The 20,080-nt window shown below is 46.8% G+C and overlaps 1 protein-coding gene across 8 annotated transcripts in view; it reads right to left on the bottom strand.

Moving 5' to 3' along the window:
* Positions 1–20,080, bottom strand: part of LOC119967867 (E3 ubiquitin-protein ligase ZFP91-like) — a 125,352-nt gene that overhangs the window by 71,524 nt on the left and 33,748 nt on the right. For all 8 annotated transcript variants that reach the window (XM_038800929.1, XM_038800928.1, XM_038800930.1 and 5 more), the window contains exon 3: positions 2,959–2,990. In XM_038800929.1, the coding sequence (XP_038656857.1) occupies positions 2,959–2,990 (32 nt within the window). The remainder of the gene's footprint in view (positions 1–2,958; positions 2,991–20,080) is intronic.

Genomic DNA, 20,080 nt, shown 5'->3' with positions numbered 1-20,080 from the left:
GAAGGAGTTAGATGGGTGAATGAGAGATTGGGTCAGTCCCTCTGCTGGAGTTTTCCTGGGGCTTTGTAGTTGATTGGACTGGGGCCTCCAGTCAGTTGTTCCATGCCTGTGACTCAACTCCTGTGGCCCTGTCCCTATTCAAACAGTCCCATCTTGAGCACTGTCCACTTAGACCCCATTTCCTCTAAATCTCTTCTACCCCAAAGAGTCGCTGAGGCACATGAACCTAGGGTGATTAAATTGATTGAAACCCATCCTTCTGAAGGCACACCTCTGAAGGGGTGCTGGACAATTGTTGAGAGCAGGTACCCTGGCTGCTCCTTCTCCCTGCTGCACCCAGCAATGTCTTTGAAGCCAGTATGCAACCCCACTGACCGCTTCCAGCGGTGAGACCTCTCCAACTCGCTGCACGGTTGTCTTCGAGCGGCAGGATTGATGGTGTTGCACCACATCAAACGAGAGGTGCCTCGTGCTGTTAGCAAGCTGACATACCGAGCCCCCTCCTCCCAAGCAACAAGTGAATCGGGGAGCGTCCAGCAGTCGAGCAGTGAAAAGGCTCACGTCGCAAAGCTGCCGTGCTCCTCGATTCTGGAATCTGGCTGCAGGATTGAGAGTGTGGAGAATGGACACACGGGACAATGCACGGTGGTGTGTGGGGGGGAGGTGGGGGAGGGGGCTGCATGACCTGTGTTTGGGGGTTGTGGGGAAAGTCATGGGCTGTTGAAGCAAGTGCAAACGTGACGGGGAAACAAGGGTGAGTCACAAAATAGCAAGCTCCAATTGAAATGGGCAGGGAGAAAAGGGACAAGCCCCTCCATTTCCAAGTGTCCCAGTGAAACCTTAAATAAAACAAAATACAAATGAAATGTTCAAGTATTGCAGTGGATACAAAACTGAGATTAAAGTTCCATTCTCCAGCACTATCATCCATCACCTCAAAGGACAACTAAAGCTTTATTCCAGAGTGTGCAGGTGATAGACATGAGGAAACGTTGTGCCCTAATTCGAATATCCCTCCCGTCCCCCGCTCAATTTCTGCGCCAGCAGCTTCACCCTGCAACCCACACACACAGACACACACCAACCCAAACATAATCCGGTCCAGATTTTAGTTGTCCTTTGACAGGCACAATAATTAAGGAGGACAAAATCATAAGGCACAACACGACAGACAGTGCTGGCAGGATGGCGCTCACTAGCTGAATGGCCGTGCTCGTGAGCGGTGACAACATTGACAGTGGGATGAGGTGAACGAGTGATGGATTCAGTTACTGGAGTGGGTGGAAGACAAGCTCTGGATCCCATTCCCTGCAGCAGTGGTGTTTATTGCCACCAGAGGGCCTCAGAGGCAGGGCAACACTGCCCTCTGGTGGCACAGGGCAGGTAACGTGGCAGTACAACCCGCCTTCGCACCCCTGTGGCGACGCCCCGTCCCAATTCCCCACCTTTCCAATTTGAGTCCTGCGGAAACTGCCTCAGGCTGCCGGAATGCCTCCCCAAGCCCTGCAAGTACTCTACCCAAAAGGCAAACACAAGTAGGTGGGAGAAAGCATTTCCGCCGAAAATCATGAGGCGCAGAAGGTGGCCATTCGGTCAATCGGGCCTGTGCCAGCACCATGAAAGAGCTGTTCAATCAAGTTCCTATCGCCTGTCCTTTCACTGTAGCCCAGCAACTATTTATTATTTTTCTTCCTCCCTTTTTGAAGTCTTCACCCAATCCCCTTTTCAGATCACAAACCATGTTGTTAACAAAATACACTCATCTGGCTTTTTATTTAATTACAACCGTGAATCTGTCTGCTGGTAGTCCCCATTTACTTCATTTCAGCCTCCCAATGTTTTGAGCGTGTTTAGAAACTCTGCTTGACTAACAAGGGGGTCAAAGGTTAGTTGGGGGAGGGGGTATAGTCGGACGAATGTGGAATTAAGGCCACAATCAGATCAGCCATGATTCGTATTGAATGGTCGAGCAGGTTTGAGGGGCCAAATAGCTCACTCCTGCTCCTAGTTTGCATCATTTCTACGTTATTTTTCAGAAATAAATTAAGAGTATCCAATTTTTTTCAATTAAGGGACAATTTAGCGTGGACAATCTTCCCACCTGCACATATTTTGGGTTGTGGGGGTGAGACCCATGCAGACATGGGAAGAAAGTGCAAACTCCACACTGACAGCTCCACCTGGAGCCGGGATCGAACCCGGGTCCTCGGCGCCGTGAGGCAGCGGTCCTAACCGTTGTGCCGTCCAAGCAATTTTCATATTCAAACTGAAGTGCCGCAATCAGAATTTTGACACACTGCCGGCCGAGGTCTGACCCGTCATTCATTAAAGCTTTTGGATAACTTCCATTTCCTTGTCTGCCATGCCACCAATCATGAGCTCCAGGATTCTGTGCAGTCTCGCAACAGCCTTCTCGACTTGCTCTGAACATTCAGGGATTAGTGCATGTGAACCCTCAAAATCTCTCTACTCCGTCACTGCCTTGAATTTTTTTTTTACTATGAGTTTCTGTTGCCTCATCACCTTCTTTCCAAACCACATCACACACTGGCAGGGCTGGGTGGGTAATGCCATCATGGATTTCAAACTATGCAGCAATCCCTGAGGTTTCATGGCAATCAATCAATCCGATCTATTATTTCAACTGGTTGGAGCTGCTCTGCAATTCCTTCCTGCAAACGTCTCATCTCACAGCAGAAGCTTGGGGCAGCACGGAGTTCTGCCAGGATCAGCATGGCAATGAAATTAAATGCCAAGTCAGACTTGCTTCTCTACTCTGGCGTGACATTGAGGCGGCTGTGGGCTGCATACCTACGGGCTCCGCACAAAGTCTGCTAACTGACATCGACAATCTGCGATCTCAGGGGGCTGGCGGGAAAGTGCGGGAGAGATTGGGGGAGGGATGGGAAGGGAGTGAGTGGGGCGGTGGTTAATGAATGGAACGTGGAGTTTGCTTACCTCTGTGAGCAGCACCGAACCGCTGCAGATCTCTGTAACAAGAACAAAGAACAAGAGTGACGACAGGTGGGGGAAACAATGAGGCACCATTCACAACCAAAGCAAAATACAGTGGACGGTGGAAATTGGAAATGATAAAAAAAAATGCTGGAAATGCTTCGATGTGGCAGAATCTGTGGAGGGAAATGGGCTTCACTTTTCAGGTCAATGAGTTCTGATGAAATGTGGCCAACCCTGAAACATGAATTCTTGTTTCTCTCTCCACAGAACCTGCCAGACCTGTCGAATACTTGCAGCATTATTCATTGCAATAAATAACTTGAATTTACACAAGAGATTTCAACATAACAAAAATGTGCTAAACGAGCGAGTCGTTAATTCAAACATGTTCGACATCAAGCCACAATCAAATAAAAACGGAGGCGCAAAAGCAGTGTCCTGAGTGACAGGAGTTAAATCGCAGAGCCAGTGAGCAGATTTCTCTCACTGTTGTAAAAAACACAACACTGATGGAGGAAACACTGTTCATTGCTGCAAAACCCAATACAGCACAAGAGCGAAGGCATCGTACTCAGTCATAATACATTGTGCCCTCCCTGTAAGACCGCTACGATGTGTCCGATCCCCTCCTCCTTTCCCACAGTCTGGCACTTGGTTCTCTGGTGAATATAAATCCAATTCTACGTACAATGTTAGAACCGAATCTGCTGCCACCAATCATTCATGCAGCACTCTCCAGATTGCAACAACACGACCCGTTTCAAAAAATCTCCCTCACTTTACCGCCACTTTGCTGAAAATTTAGGTCCTCTGGTTCGCGATGCACCCACCAATGAAACCAGTTCTTTTTTCCCACCTTTGTCGAAACCCGTGATAATTTTGAACAAATTGAAAAAAAAACTCCCCTTAATTTGGTGAGCTCTCGCTCTCATGGGAAACCCATTTGGTCGAGTCTGCACCGACCCTCTGAAAGACCACCCTACCTAGGCCCCAACCTATCCCCGTAACCTCACCTCGTGGCAATTTAGCACGGCAAGTCCACCTAACCGGCACATCTTTGGACTCTGGGAGGAAACTGGAGCACCTGGAGGAAACCCACAGACATGGGAAGAATCCACTTTGTTATTCAATATTACATTTCTGAGAATCACTTCAGCTGATGAGTTAAGATCTCACCACATCTGTTGAAAAAAATCAAGAGGTTTGTCCTCGAACTCGTCATGTTTAGTCTTCAAATGTCTTTGACGTTTTGTGGATTTTAAACTTGAATATGCCCGTGCTTCCCCGCATATAACACACATGGACTTGTATTCTGATTTGCAGTGGCACAATTAATAAACCCACACCTCAAGTCATCATCTTCATGCTGCTTCGTTCCTGTTTTCAGTTTTTCTTTATGGGTTGTTCACCAGTGGCCCTGGAGTTCACAGCAATTTTAAAAGACCATCACCTCCTGGATCAGCGGGCTGACATCAGGAGGACGTCTTTTGCCTCGCTGGGCTCCAGGCCTGAGCACTGCCGAGGGGCACGGATGCGCAGAACGGCCGGCATTCTGAAAGCCAGTAGTAGCCAGTATTTGTAAAAGTCGGTCCTGCCATTGCCTCACAGCTCAAGGAACCCAGGTTCAATTCCGGCCTCGGTGACTGTCTGTGTGGAGTTTGCACTTTCTTCCAGTGTCTGCATGCATTTCCTCCGGGTGCTCTGGTGTCCTCTCACAGGCCAAAGATGCGCAGGTGAGGTAGATGGGCCATGCTAAATTGCCCGAGTGTCCAAAGGGTTTGCTGGGGTTACGGGGAAATGGTGGAGGATGGGCTGAAGTAGGGTGCTCTTTCCAAGAGCTAATGCAGGCTTGATGGGCCGAATGCCCTCCTTCTGCACTGTCGGGTTTTATTCTATTGGGCACTACTTTCCGCGATCAGGAACGTCACGACATACGGCCCCACAACACACACACACACCCCCCCCCCCCCCCCCAAACACCCGCCCAATACCCACCCGCGGGTCACGACCCTGAATTTAAAAGTGACTGGGCTACAAGGCAAGGAAACACCAAGATTGGTTCAACGGGGACAATCACACCATCCAAGACCCCATCGACATGAACAGCAAAAAGCTCATTGCAGCTGGCAAGACGACATTACCAGCAAGATGAAGAGGACAGTTCATTAATCGGCCACGATGGAGGTACAACGAACAAGGCAAATCAAGAATCAATGTTGGACTGAGATCGCTAAGGAGCTGCAACTCCTCACTGACACAACATGCAGGGCCTCTTCAGTGCCACCAAGGCAATATATGGTGGACATGACACCCAAGGTTCAAACCAGTGCAGGGTAGGGACGGATCCCTCTTGTGAGACAGAGAAAAACAGAGGGAACACTTCAAAGACCCCCTAAACTGTGGCACAATCATGGACGAAGACGTGTTTGAGAAAATCTCCCAGCTCCCTATCAAAGATGATCTCGGACTCCCAACAAGTGTGGACGAAGTCGAGCCACCAATAAAGACAGAGGGTGGAAGCCGCAGGCGTGGATGCAATTCCAGTGGAGAATTTCAAACTTAGGGAAGAGACAAGACCACGAGTCATCATCAGTAGCTGCTCCAGAAAACCGGAGACAGAGAAGAAATTCCTGCCGACCTCTTGGATGCTGCCACCATCACCATATTCAAGAAAGAAGACAAAGCAGATTGTGGGAACTACCGAGGAATCTCGCTACCCTCCATCGTTGGGGAGACCATTGCGAATTCTCAGAACAAATCCCTCCAGAAAGCTTCCGACAAAGCCATGGAAAAAGGAATATGATTTTTACAGTGCAGCAACTCCAACAGAAATGCCAGGAGCACCATCAACCACGCTACATGGCCTTCACCGATCTGACTAACACTTTTGGCTCAGTTAATCGGGAAGTGCTGTGAAAGATCGTGTCAAAGGCCAGCTGTCCAGAGAAATTCCTCCCCCAATCTGTCCATGAAAAGATATCGTTCACAATCTTCATTGACAGAACTAACACCTTGCCTTTAGGGCAAAGACTGGAGTTAGCAGGAATGTGTTCTTGCCTGCACACCTTTCTCCATCTTCATCGCCGCCATCTATCAGCTGATCAAGCACAAGCATCCCAGCAGAGTGGACATCGTCTACAGGATGGACAGAAAGTCTTTCAACCTCAACCGGTTGAAATCGAAGAAGTAAATGGCACTGACATCACTCATGAAATTTCAGTTAGCGGATGACATTGCCATTTCGACTCTCGCAGAGGAGAATCTCAAAGCCATGCTCGACAACTTCGCACAGGAATACAAAAGGATCGGTCTCAAGAATTCTCAAATCCTCTCCCTCCATCAAGATCAACAGAGCATCCCTACCAAACGTGGATCATTTCCCCTACCTGGAGAGCCACCTCTCATCCAAGGCTGACATTGATGCGGAGATCCAACATTGTATCCAATCCACGAGAACCTCCTTCATACAGCTAAGGACGCGAGTGTTTCATAGAATCCCGACAGTACAGGAGGAGGCCATTCGGCCCATAAAGTCTGCACCGACCCTCCGATAAAGCACCTTACCTCAGCCCAATCTCTGTAAACTCACCTAACCTAACCTTTTGACACTAAGGGACAATTTTGCATCGCCAATCTACTAACCTGCACACCTTTGCACTGCGGGGGAAAATCCAGGCAGACACGGGGTGAATGTGTAAACTCCATGCAGACAGTCACCCGAAGTGGGAATCGAACTCAGGTCCCTGGCGCTGTAAACAGAAAAGCTCACCACTGTGCCGCCCATTTGACGACAGCGAAATTCATGCTGACACCACGATCCTCATATACAAGACAGTCATCGTCCCAACTTTTCTATATGGCTCAGAAACCTAGATTACGTAGAGAAGCCACCTCAAGGCTCTGGGAGAGGTACCATCAACACTGAGACAGATTATCTGCATCAGCTGGAAGGACAGGCGTACTGACATCAGTCCCCTTGAAGGAGCCAAGAGCACCAGCATTGAGGCCATGACTATCTAAAACCAGTTTGCTGACCCCGCCAAATGCTTAGCATGTCAGACTCCTGACTGGCAAAGCAAATCTTCTTTGACCAGCTCAAGGAAATATCCTGAACAGGCGGACAAAGGAAGCGCTTGAAAGACACCCTGAAGGTTTACTCAAGAGATGCAACATAGATCTCAATGCCTGGGAGACCCTTGTCAGAAGAAAACTACTTGGGGGAACCTCCTAATTGAAACATAATTCTTCCAGTGCATCCGGCGGTAAGAGGAGGCCAAGAAAAGGGGACTGAGAAAGGATACCAGCGATCTAGAATCCAAGGATGGATTCCATCTCCCAGAAAGATTGTCAATTGCGAGCGAAGATGCGCATCTAGGATTGGGCTCATCAGCCACGCAAGGACCCACAGAGCCCATGACCAGTAACACTGAGTTTAGAACATAGAACAGTACAGCACAGAACAGGCCCTTCGGCCCTCAATGTTGTGCCGAGCCATGATCACCCTACTCAAACCCACGTATCCACCCTATACCCATAACCCAACAACCCCCCCCTTAACCTTACTTTTATTAGGACACTACGGGCAATTTAGCATGGCCAATCCACCTAACACGCACATCTTTGGACTGTGGGAGGAAACCGGAGCACCCGGAGGAAACCCACGCACACAGGGGGAGGACGTGCAGACTCCACACAGACAGTTTCTTAGATGGATAATCAGACTCATTAGCAAGTGATCGTATACCTGAAAATGAAATGTCAACCTGATGATGCAACAGACAGAATAAGCAGCGAGTAACAGGCAGAAAGAACTAAGCAATTACACAACCAATGGTTGCGCCACCTCCAGTCGTGAAAGGTCGATCATAGAATTTACAGTGCAGAAGGAGGCCATTCGGCCCATCGAGTCTGCACCGGCTCCTGGAAAGAGCACCCTACCCAAGGTTAACACCTCTACCCTATCCCCATAACCCAGTAACCCCACCCAACACTAAGGACAATTTTGGACACTAAGGGCAATTTATCATGGCCAATCCACCTAACCTGCACATCTTTGGACTGTGGGAGGAAACCGGAGCACCCGGAGGAAACCCACGCACACACTGGGAGGATGTGCAGACTCCACACAGACAGTGACCCAAGCCGGAATCGAACCTGGGACCCTGGAGCTGTTAAGCGATTGTGGTATCCACAATGCTACCGTGCTGCCCTGAAAGTAGTGGACTATGAAACAACTCACTGGAGGAGGTCTATAACAGTAGGGAAATGCAACACATCCCTTCAAAGAATAAGGCTGAAGCATTTGCGACAGTCTTCAGCCAGAAGTGCCAAGGGGAAGATCCATCTGAGCCATCTCTCGAGATCTCACACACCACAAGTGCCAGTCTTTCGCCAACTCGATTCACTCCACATGCTATCAAGAAACAGCTGAAGGTACTGGATACTCCTGACAATGTTACGGCAATAGTGCTGAAGATTTGTACTCCAGAATGTGTCGTGCCCCTAGCCAAGCTGCTCCAGTACAACAATGTCAGTGGTAACTATCCTGCAATGCGGAAAATTGCCCAGTACAAAACAAAACTGACCCGATACAGTCGCAACAGTTCATCAGTAAAATGTGGACAGGGGTCATGAACAGCGCTATTAAGTGGCACTTGCTTTGCAATAAGCTGCTCAGTTTGGGGTTCCGTTGGGATCACTTAGCTCCCGACCTCATTACGGCCTTGGCTCATCATGGATGAAAGAGTTGAACTCCAGCGGAGAGGAGAGAATGGCTGCCCTTGACATCAAGGCAGCATTTGACCGTATGTGGCATCAAGGAGCTTTTGCTGGTTGGAAGATGCTTGCGCTTATTGGAGGTCAGTGATTTCAGCTCCAGGATTACTACAGGGGTTACACAGGGTAGTGTCCATCTTGAGCTGCTTCATCGAAGACCTCCCTTCATCAAAGACCTTCTTCAATCATCAGCAGGGGCTGTTTAGCACAGGGCTAAATCGCTGGCTTTGAAAGCAGACCAAGGCAGGCCAGCAGCACGGTTCAATTCCCGTACCAGCCTCCCCGAACAGGCGCCAGAATGTGGCGACTAGGGGATTTTCACAGTAAACTTAATTTGAAGCCTACTTGTGACAATAAACAATTTTCATTTAATTTCATTTCAAAAGCACCAATGGGAACGTTCGCTGACGACTGCACAATGTTCAGCACCATTTACATTTCCTCAGACACTGAACTCCAGGTCCAAATGCAGAAAAACCTGCCCAATACCCAGGCTTGGGCTGACAAGTGGCATGTAACATTCTCATCATACAATTGCTAGGCAATGACCATCTCCAATAAGAGATAAATCTAACCATTGCCCCATGATATTCAATGACATTTCCACGACTAAATCATCCATTTATCCACATCCTGTGGGTAATCATTGACCAGAAGCCGAACTGTGCTAGACCGACAAATACTGCGGTACAAAAGCAGGTCAGAGGCTCAGATTCCTGCAGTGAGTAGCTCACCTCCCGATTCCCCAAAACCTGTCCACCATTTAAAAGGCACAAGTCAGGAGTGCGATGGAATATCCCCCACTTGCCTGGATGAGTGCCGCTCCAACAACACTCGAGAAGCATGACACCATTCAGCACAAAGCAGCCTGCTTGATCGGCACCCCATCCACAAACATTTACTCTTTCCACCACTGACACACAGTGGCAGCGATTTGAACCATCGACACGATGCACTGCAGGAATGCACCAAGCCTCCTAAGACCATTCAAACCCACGGCTACTACCACATAGAAGGGCAAGGGCAGCAGGTACGTGGGAACACCACTACCTGCAAGGTCCCCGCAAGGCCACTCCCCTTCCTACCTTGGAAATATATTGTTGTTCTTTCATTATCGCTCGGTCAAAATCGAGGAACTCCCTCCTCTAGAGGACTGTGGGTGTACCAATGGCCTTCGGCTGTGATGCATAAATATACGAACTTATTACTGACTGACATTGCGCTCCACAACTAAAACAAAGGGAAACTCACCCCGCTCTATTACGCAGATTGTTGATGACTGAAGAAACACCAAAGCTCCTCAGATAGCACCTTCCAAGCCCACGACCACTACCATCTAGAAAGCCTGGGGCAGGAGGTACCTGGGAGCAGCATCACCTGGCGGTTCCGCTCTCACCGTCCTGACGTGGAATTATATTGCCGTTCCTTTAATGTCATTGGGTCAGAATCCTAGAACTCCCTCCCTAACATCACTGTGCATGTCCCAACACCACATGGACTGCAACAGTCCAAGAAGGCAGCTCAGCACAACCTTCTCAAAGGCAATCGCAGATGGGCAATGAATGCTGGCCTAGCGAATGAAGCCAACATCCCTCGAATGAAAATATCGTCAGTCACATGAGAAGACTTATAATGTTGTAAAAGCTTGGAGCATCAGGAAAAGTTGTTTATCTGACATGCAAGAGAAAGAGCAATGGCACCGGTTGCTGGGGGACACCACTGCACACACTGCTCCAATCCAAAAAACAACCATTCACAGTTACTCTCTACTCTCTCAAGCGACATGAAGAATATGTTTATCACTCAGTGAGTGGTTCAGGTTTGAAATGCACTGCCTGACAGTGGGTGGAGGCAGGTTCAGTGAAAACACTCAAAAGTGAATTAGAGACAATTACCTAAAAAGGAGGTGTGTGCAGGGCTACGGGGAGAAGGTGGGAAAATCACACCAAGTAAGTTGCCCATTCGGAGAGTCGGTGCAGACATGGACAAAGAATTAAACAAAAAATTACTCGAGCTTGTCGCAAATGGAATGCAATATCTGTGGAGGACCTGAATCTTCATGTGGACTGGGACACTGTAATTGGCAAGTGGTATGGAAAGAGTTTGTATAATGCTTTCACTGCAGCTTTCTTCTTGGAGCACTTCCTCGTGGAACCAACTATCTTACTCCTAACATTGTGTAGTGAAGAAGACTCATTTAGCAACGTTACAGTAAAAGGTCCACTGCAGAAGAGTGAACATAACAACATGTTAAGTGTGAAAGTGACTGACACCTTCCAATTTCAAACAAAAATCACAACTTAAAACAAAAGAAATTACATAGGTATCAGGAGAGAATTGGTTGGGGTTAATTGGGCCAATAGACCGAAAGGTAAGGAGATAAACCATTCCACTGAAGTACAAAAACTCAGCATGTAGGACCCATCTGTGGCTCACTCAGGAAATTTCGGGATGTTAGCTTAACAGAAGTGGCTTACAACGTTGTGAAAAAACCGTAGCAACTCTGAAGATTGGGAGCGTTTTAGAAACCAGAAAAGAGAGCCATTACAAAGTTGATAATAAAAATAGATTGAGAATAAAGTAGACAGGAATATGAAGACAGATTGTAAGAGTTTTTACAAGGATATAAAAATTAAGTAGCTGAAGTAAACACTGGCACCTGAGAAGCAGACAAGAGAAATTATCATGGGAAATGGGGAGGCATTGAACAAATATTGTATGGCTCTCCTCACAGGAGAAGACAAATTCCATACCAGAAATAGGTGATAGCCTAGGGACGAAAAGGAGTGAAGAAATTAGGGAAATTAATATCAGCAGAGAGAAATACTGGAGAAATTTGAGGGACTAAGATCTGCAACTTGATTGCCTGCACCCTTGGGTTCTAAAAGAGATAACTGCAGATGTAATGGATGCGTGCGCTATAATTTTCCAAAATTCCTTCGATTCAGGAATGTTCCCATCAGATTAGTTGGCAAATGTTATACCGCTTCTGAAGAAAGGAGGTCGAAGAGAAAACAATGAATTACAGGACATTTGGCGGCATGATAGCACAGTGATTAGCACTATTGTTTCACAGCACCAGGGACACCGGTTTGATTCCCGGCTTGGGTCCCTGTCTGTGTGGAATTTGCACGTTCTCCCCGTGTCTGCGCCGGTTTCCTCCGGGTGCTCCAGTTTCCTCCCACAAGTCCCAAAAGACATGCTGTTGGGTGATTTGGACATTCTGAAATCTCCCTCAGTGTACCCGAACAGGCGCCCTAGTGTGGCGACTAGGGGATTTTCACAGTAACTTCATTGCAGTGTTAATGCAAGCCTACTTGTGACACTAATAAAGATTCAGTTGGCCTAGCATCAGTTGTTGGGAAACTGTTAGAATCTTATTCAGGAAGTCTTAACAGACTTTAAAAGCTTGGTAGGATTAGAAGACAACATGGTTTTACTAAAGCAGCAACGAGATGTACACAGAAGGTTAGGTGTGTGGGCAGCCAGGTGGCAGAGGGAGTGTCCTGTAGGGAAGCGTGGTTAGTCACTTTGCTCATAAGAATAAAAGGGCAAAACCTTTTTTCTCAAATAGGTGAGAAATTTGTACGTGTTAATGTTCAAATAGACATAGTTAGAACATAGAACAGTACAACACAGAACAGGCCCTTCGGCCCTCGATGTTGTGCCGAGCATTGTCCGAAACCAAGATCAAGCTATCCCACTCCCTATCATTCTGGTGTGCTCCAATAACCGCTTGAAAGTTCCTAAAGTGTCCGACTCCACTATCACAGCAGGCAGTCCATTCCACACCCTAACCACTCTCTGAGTAAAGAACCTACCTCGGACATCTCTCCTATATCTCACACCCTGAACCTTATAGCTATGCCGGATATGCCTTATAGTTAAGCAGGATATAGATCGGTTGAAGGCTTGGGCGGAGAGATGGCAGATGGAGTTTAATCCGGACAAATGTGAGGTAATGAATTTTGGAAGGTCTAATACTGATGGGATATGTCTAGTAAATGACAGTAGTTCAGACTATTGTAAGGCAGAGGGATCTAGGTGTACACGTCACTGAAAGGGGCAACACAGGTGGAGAAGGTAGTCAAGAAGGCATACGGCTTGCTTGCCTTCATTGACCAAAGCACGGAGTTTAAAAATTGGCAAGTCATGTTGCAGCTGTATAGAACCTTAGTTAGGCTACACTTGGAGTATAGTGTTCAATTCTGGTCGCCACACTACCAGAAGAATGTGGAGGCCTTGGAGAAGGCACAGAAGAGGCCCACCAGGATGTTGCCTCAACGGGCAGCATGGTCGGTGCAAGCTTGGACACAGGTTTAAAGATTTTAGGCAAGACGGGCAGGAGGATGCGAGGAAGAACGTTTTTAATGCAGTGAGTAGTAAGCTGTCTTTGTACAAGTAACACAATGTTTTCATGCAGATGCAGCAAGCAGTAAGGAAGGCAAATCGCATGTTACCCATATGACCAAAGATGTAGGAGCAGAAACAGGCCATTCAACCCATCAAATCTGCTCCACCAGTGTTTGATATCACGACTGATCTGATATGATAATCCTCAACTCCATTTTCCTGCCTTTAAGGGTGGCACAGTGGCTATCTCAGCGCCAGGGACCCATGTTTGATTCTGGTCGTGGGTGACTGAGGAGTTTGCACCTTCTCCCCGTGGTGTCTGCGTGCGTATCCCCTGGCTGCTGTGGTTTCCTCCAACAGTCCAAAGCTGATCAGGTTAGGTGGGCTTATGGGATGGAAAGGAGGAAGTTGGCCTGGGCGGGGTGCTCTTGGAGTATAGTGTTCAATTCTGGTCGCCACACTACTAGATGAATGTGGAGGCCTTGGAGAAGGCGCAGAAGAGGCCCACCAGGATGTTGCCTCAACGGGCAGCATGGTCAGTGTCTGAGCAGACCCGATGGGCTGAATGACCTCCTTCTACATGTTAGGGATTCTATGGACCCCCCTAAGCCTCAAATCCTTTACTGGTTAAGAATGTCCATCTCAGCCTTGAACATACTAAACAATCCAGCCTTCACTGCCCTCTGCAGTAAAGAATTCAATGATTCACTCCCCTCAGCAGGGATATTCCTCCTCATCTCTTAAATGATTGACCATTAGTCTGACATTATGCCCTCTAGTTCTAGACTCTCCCACAAGGAGAAACATCTCTCAATATCTACCCTGCAAAACCCTCGAGAATCCTATATTTCTCAAAAAGGTTGCCTCTCATTCTTCAAAACTCCAATGACTACTGGTCCAACCTTCTTTACCCTCTTCTCATCAGAAAATCCTCCCATATCTAGGATCATCCTAGTGAAATGTATCTGGACCATCTCCAACGCCAGTCTATCTTTCCTTTGATGAGGGACCAAAACTATTCACAGTATTCTAAATTAGTCCAGCTAGTTTGTATAGTTTGAGCAAGACTTCCCTAATTTTATACTTTGTTCCATTTACCTTCCCTATTACCTGTTGAACTTGCATGTGAGCGTGTGATTTATGCAGAAGGACCCCGAATCCGTTCTGCAGTTTTTCTCCATTTGAATAATATTGGGCAGCACAAGTGATTAGCACTGTGGCTTCACAGTGCCAGGGGCCCAGATTCGGTTCCCTGTTGGGTCACTGTCTGTGCGGAGTCTGCACGTTCTCCCCATGTTTGCGTGGGTTTCCTTTAGTGACCAAAAAAGGTTAGGAGTTATTGGGTTACGGGGATACGGTGGAAGTGAGGGCTTCAGTGGGTAGGTGCAGACTCAATGGGCTGAATGGCCTCCCGCTGCACTGTTTGTCCTATTCTTCCTTCCAAAGTACATAACTTCATATTTCCCTGCATTATATTCCATCTGCCAATTTTTTACCCACTCACTTACCCACTATAACTCTCTGTAGACTGTGTCATCCTCACCACTTACCTTCCCACCTATTTTTGTATCATCTGCAAACTTGACATTCACTTCCTTTGACCGAGTCAATTATATTTTTAATATTTGCGGCCCCAGCGCTGATCCCCGAGGCATTTGACTAGTTACAGGTTGCCTTCCTGAAAATTTCCTTCTTATCCCAACTCATCTATCCTTGCTAATATTCTACCCCCGAACACCATGGGCTCTTATCTCATTAAGTAGCCTTTTGTGCGGTATCTTATCAAACGCTTTTTCGAAATGTTCACCTTGATTGTGAGGAGGTTGGAATCTTACTACAGTTTTACAGGCGTTTTGGCGATGGTGTATCTGGATTACTGGATGAAGTTTTGGTCTCCTCATTTATGGGATATACTTCCACTGGAGGCGGCACAACAAAGATTCACTCGGTTTGCGCCTGGCATGAGGGAATTGTCCCTTGATGAGGCTGAGGACATTGGGCAAAGTGAGAGGCAATCTCATTGCAACCTACAAGATTCTGAAGGAGCTTGATCAGGTGGTCATTGAAAGATTCATTCTATTGATCAGGGAATCTAAGACATGGGCGGAGAGACTCAAGATAGGGTGGAGATTTATTTAGGACGGAGATTCAGAGAAATGTCTTCACTCAAAATTTTGCAAGTCTTTGGAATTCTCTACCCCAGAGGCTTGAGGATGTTCCTTCATTGAATACATTCCAGGATGGGGGAGACAAATTATTTTCTCTTCGGGAATTAAGGGGTATGGGAAGCAGGCAACAAAATGGGAGTTGAAGCTAAAGGTTCGCCATCATCTTATTGAATGGCTCGATGGGCTGTGTGGTCTACTCCAGCTCCCATTTCTTTTACAATGGGCCAAATCGCTTCCTCCTGCGCTGTAACATTTCTGTGATTTCAGTCCATTTACCCATTTTATATCCATGCAGACACTGCACCTGTAATCCAATTAGATATTATTTTGCCACCATGTTTGATGACAAGTATTTAAGAAGTATCTTTATAAAAGACACAGGTACAACAACCGCAATCCCCTCACTAACCCGTTGCTATTTCACTGCAGAACATGATCCATTCAATCAGACTGGATAGAGCTGAAGATAAATCTCATGATTTGGCAGTGCTCAGCATACGATAGAGCGAGCCAGAAGAATTAAATAGAGCGAGAAAGTCAGAGGGCTGCGATGCCACACTGCAGAATAGCCCGTCCGCGTATATAGCCATTTGGTGAGGTAGCTCTATGTGCATGGGAAGCACTTTAGTGGAAGAGACCGAGGGATTGATAACACTGGACTCTACAGTGAATCCTGGGTGTCGAGAAGGTCGGAAATGGTACTCGAACGGAGCGGGGCCGCTGACACTATTATTTCATGGAGCCACAGAATTTCTACAGCGGAAGCCATTCGGCCCATCACGTCTGTACTGAAAATCCAAAAGAGTACCCTAACTCGCCCCATTCCACCCCTGTCCCGATCCCTGCAATCTCACCGAACCTGCACATCCCTAGACATCATGGCGTAATTTAGCTTGGCCTATTCATTTAACCTGCACATCTTTGGACTGTGGAAGGAAACTGGAGTACCTGGCAGAAACCCACGAGGACACAGGGAGAAAGTGCAAACTCCACACAGACAGTCACCCAAGGCCAGAATTGAACCCGGCTCCCTGGTGGTGAGGCAGCAGTGCGAATCTGTGCCGCCGGCCCACACAAAACGGCACAATGCAGCGTAACAATTGAACCACAACTACTTATATCGACACAGCAACTTTAACCAATCATCTAAAGGGACTTCATGGGAGTGTTCTCAAACAACAACTCGACACTGAGCCGCGCATGATGATTTTAGGACTGGTGAGCCAAAGGTATAATCATAGTGGTCTTTCTTTACACAGTAGTGAGAGATGGCGGAGAAAACATTCCGGATCATATTTGAGTCGCGAGCTAAGCAGCTGAACATTTGGTTGCTCACGATGGCACAAATAAAATCAGGGGTGCATAAGAATTACGGGGCACAGATCTCACTGGATTGTTGGGCCAGAGGTGGGGAGGGCATAGACCATGGATGGGTTTGAAAACAAGGGTGAGAACTTTTAAAATCAACCTGCAGCTGGAGTCGGAACCAACGAAGTTGATAGAAGGTGAATGTGGCTTGGTTTGAGTTCGAATACAAGCAGCAGATTTTGATGAGCTCAAGTATGTGAAGCTGAACTTCCCTCCTCGCGCTTTCTCTCTCTCTCCAGTCAGGGAGCCCAGAGTTTCGGCTGGACAAACAAGTGGACCTTTTGATCGCCCTTGCACAATAGCTTAGTTAAGGAACACTGGCCCTGTTGTTATCCTCTGCAGGATCCCATTACTTTCTGGAATCACAGCTTTGGGTCCTCCTTTAAAGGAACAGTGGCCCTTTTGTCAGCCTGCAGGCTGGAGATTGCTGCCTCCTGCCACCACGTTTCTTGGTCTCCTTTAACAAGCTTTCTGTTGTTCATTATCAATTCTGCTGCACACTGCCACGCTTAAAGGAACAGTCATATTTTTCTGATGCGCTCACCCCAGCTCCTTAACATGGGAGCTGTTGTAGATTCACACAACACAGAAGACTATTTAGCCCATAGGATCTATGCTGTCTCTTTAAAATAGCCACCCAATTAGTCCCATTCCCCCATCCCTTCCCCATACTCAGGACATTTAAAAAAAATGATCAACTCCCATTTTTTCAGCCTTTCATGTAATGCATTCCAGATCACAGCAACTCACTGTATAAATAATTGTTCTCATCTCCCCAGGTTATTTTACCAATTGTCTTAAATTTGATATCTTGGTTAGTGATCCTCCTGTCATTAGCAACAGTCTCTCCTTATTCACTCTCCTGAAACCCTTTGTGGTTTTCATCAACTATTATAATTCCTCGTTACCTTCTCTGCAGTCAGAACAAGGAGCAGGGCTTCCCTTGACTTTCCACCTGAGGACTCCGAAGTTGTGCTGTTAGAATGGCCGTGTTTTGGAGGAAGTTAGATTGAGGCCCACTCAGCTGGTCGCAGAAAATCACATGGCGCTATTTAAAGAGCAAGCCAGGTAGCCAATATCACTCTATTGACAACACTGAACAAGCTGTACATGCTTTAATTGCTTTCAATCCACCCCTTCAAACTGCTCCTGGTGACGTGCCACCACCAATAATACAGCTCGACATTCCACAACTGAAAATCATCTCCAGGCACTTTAGTACAGTGTTGTTGGTGGCTGGTTGCTTTCTACTGGGTGTTAGGCACAGTTGGAAATTATCTCGCACCATGTTTTCTAGAAATAGAACCATAATTTCACCAGTAATCAACCGGAAAGTGAACAGAAATCATCAATCACACCAATGCTCCTTTTAGACGTTTCTTCTACTTTGAGAATAATCTAAATTCCAAAAGCAAATTTATTTTATTTAATTAAATATTTCTGTCCCAAAAAAAGATGATTAAGTCAATGTTGTATTGCTGTTCGTGGGAGCTCGTCACTAACAAAACTTAGAAAGCACTTTATTAAATTCGGTTTTGTGGTGTCCCAAGATCATCACAAATTCTCTCCTTTTCTAAACCTTCTGTGCACCCTCTCAGAGACATAGACAACAGTCCGAAAGTGTGGTGCCCAAGATTGGACACAACTTCTGCTGGGGCATAAGGGATTTATAAATTCCTCCATTAATAAAGCCAAAGATCCCTTGTACATTCAAAAAGAAAAAGTGCTGAATTTGGCCCCACCTTTTTCACTAAAGCATAAATAACCATTGATTTATACAGCTTTGTTTCTTCTGTTCGTGTAAGGGTCCTTCCTGTTTGTTCCCGTCTACTCCCTTATTTCCCCCTTCTTTTATTTTTGCTGTTACATTTTTAATCCATGGATGTTAATGGATTTGTCATTTTAAGGCCAAGTAGCTTGTAAGCAGCTTCAAACAAGCAGATTCCAGAAGGCTGTGTTGTTTTAGACTGGTTAGTGGACATTGGCTGGCCTCAGTGATGACTCGCATTGATTGATTTTGCTGGTGGCCAATTAATTGGCCCAAAGGGCTGTGCTCTGCTCGGCAACAGGTTCTGATTGGAATGTTTCTCAGAGCCACGGGGTTCCATTTTAGTTTTACTTTTCATTCTGCAGTCTGAGTGGGGGATTCCAACTAATTCTCTCCCAAAAGATCCAGTTAAACTCTCTTCACACGGCCACGGTGACGGCTGATTCTCTCTCCAGTAGGTCTGGGTGCCATTCTCTTGGAACAAAAAAGGCCCAAGGCCAAACCACCAGCTGAAAGCAAGGTTTGATATGAGATAAAGTCGCCCAAGAAAGAAAGAAAGAGGATTGGAAATGCAGAACAACTGAAAGTAAAGTCTGATGAAACAGGGTATCTGTCTCATCAGGAGAATTGTGAGTACGGGCTGTAAAACAGGAACTGTGATTCTCAGGCTACTGTGGAGAAGCCCTGCAAGGACCCATCATCTGAAGCAAAGACTCTTTCATTTACATTTTACCCCCCCCCACCCCCCTTCCTTTCTGTGTTTGCTTGTGCTGTGTGTGTATATATCGAAGGTGGGGGGGTAAAGTAGGAGTTAGGTATTTATTAATGTTTAACCAACTGTACCTGCTGCGAATTTCACCGTTATTCTTGTTATAAACAAACAGTAGTTGTGTTTCAACTTACAAACCTGGTGACTGTAATAATTGGGCTGCCAAGAGCCAAAGATTTCGGCAATTTTGATTAGAATTATTGGTTAATTCACTTGTGTTGCGACTCTGGCGCACTTGGAGCTGGAATTGACTGCGCATTTGCCTAGGGTGACCAAACAATGAATTCATGAGATGTGGGCATCACTGGTGAGGTTAGCATTTGTTGCCCATCGCCAATTGCACTTGAAAGGAGTGGATCGCTCGGTTATTACAGAGGACAGGTAAGAACCAACCGCATTACTGTGGGTGTTGAGTGACATGCAGACCCGACCAGGGTAAGGGTGGCAGATTTCCATCCCTGAATGGCATTGGCAAATCAGATGGGTTTTTCCCCCCCAGCAAATGATGATAGTTTCATGGCCACCGTTATTGGGACTAGCTTTTAATTGCAGATTTTATTTGAGTTCCTTGCTCTTGTTCTCTACGGAAGTATTGAGAGGGAATCACAATTTACCCCTGGGCCAAGCAATGCATCCCTCATACAACACACCTCACTGATGGTAAGTGATGAGAATTAAGATCATGCTTCTCATTAGTACATTGAACTACTTCAGGTCAAACTCAACTGCTTTAATAGCAAATTAATTCTTTTGAAGTCCAGCCAATGTTGCTACCTAGGTCCTTGGTGCAGTCAAGAGAGTGAAAGAGTATGTAGGGGCGAGTGTGCCATGGAGAGGGCAGGGGAGAGAGAGCGGGCAGGGGACAGGGGCGACTGCGTGCAAGAGCACAAGTCAGTGAGAGGGCATGGGCGTGGCCCAGCC

Source organism: Scyliorhinus canicula, chromosome 6, assembly GCF_902713615.1.
Source record: "Scyliorhinus canicula chromosome 6, sScyCan1.1, whole genome shotgun sequence".
In the NCBI taxonomy this organism is placed as follows: domain Eukaryota; kingdom Metazoa; phylum Chordata; class Chondrichthyes; order Carcharhiniformes; family Scyliorhinidae; genus Scyliorhinus; species Scyliorhinus canicula.
Note: the sequence above shows the minus strand (reverse complement) of the source record. Positions and strands in the feature narration are given on the sequence as shown.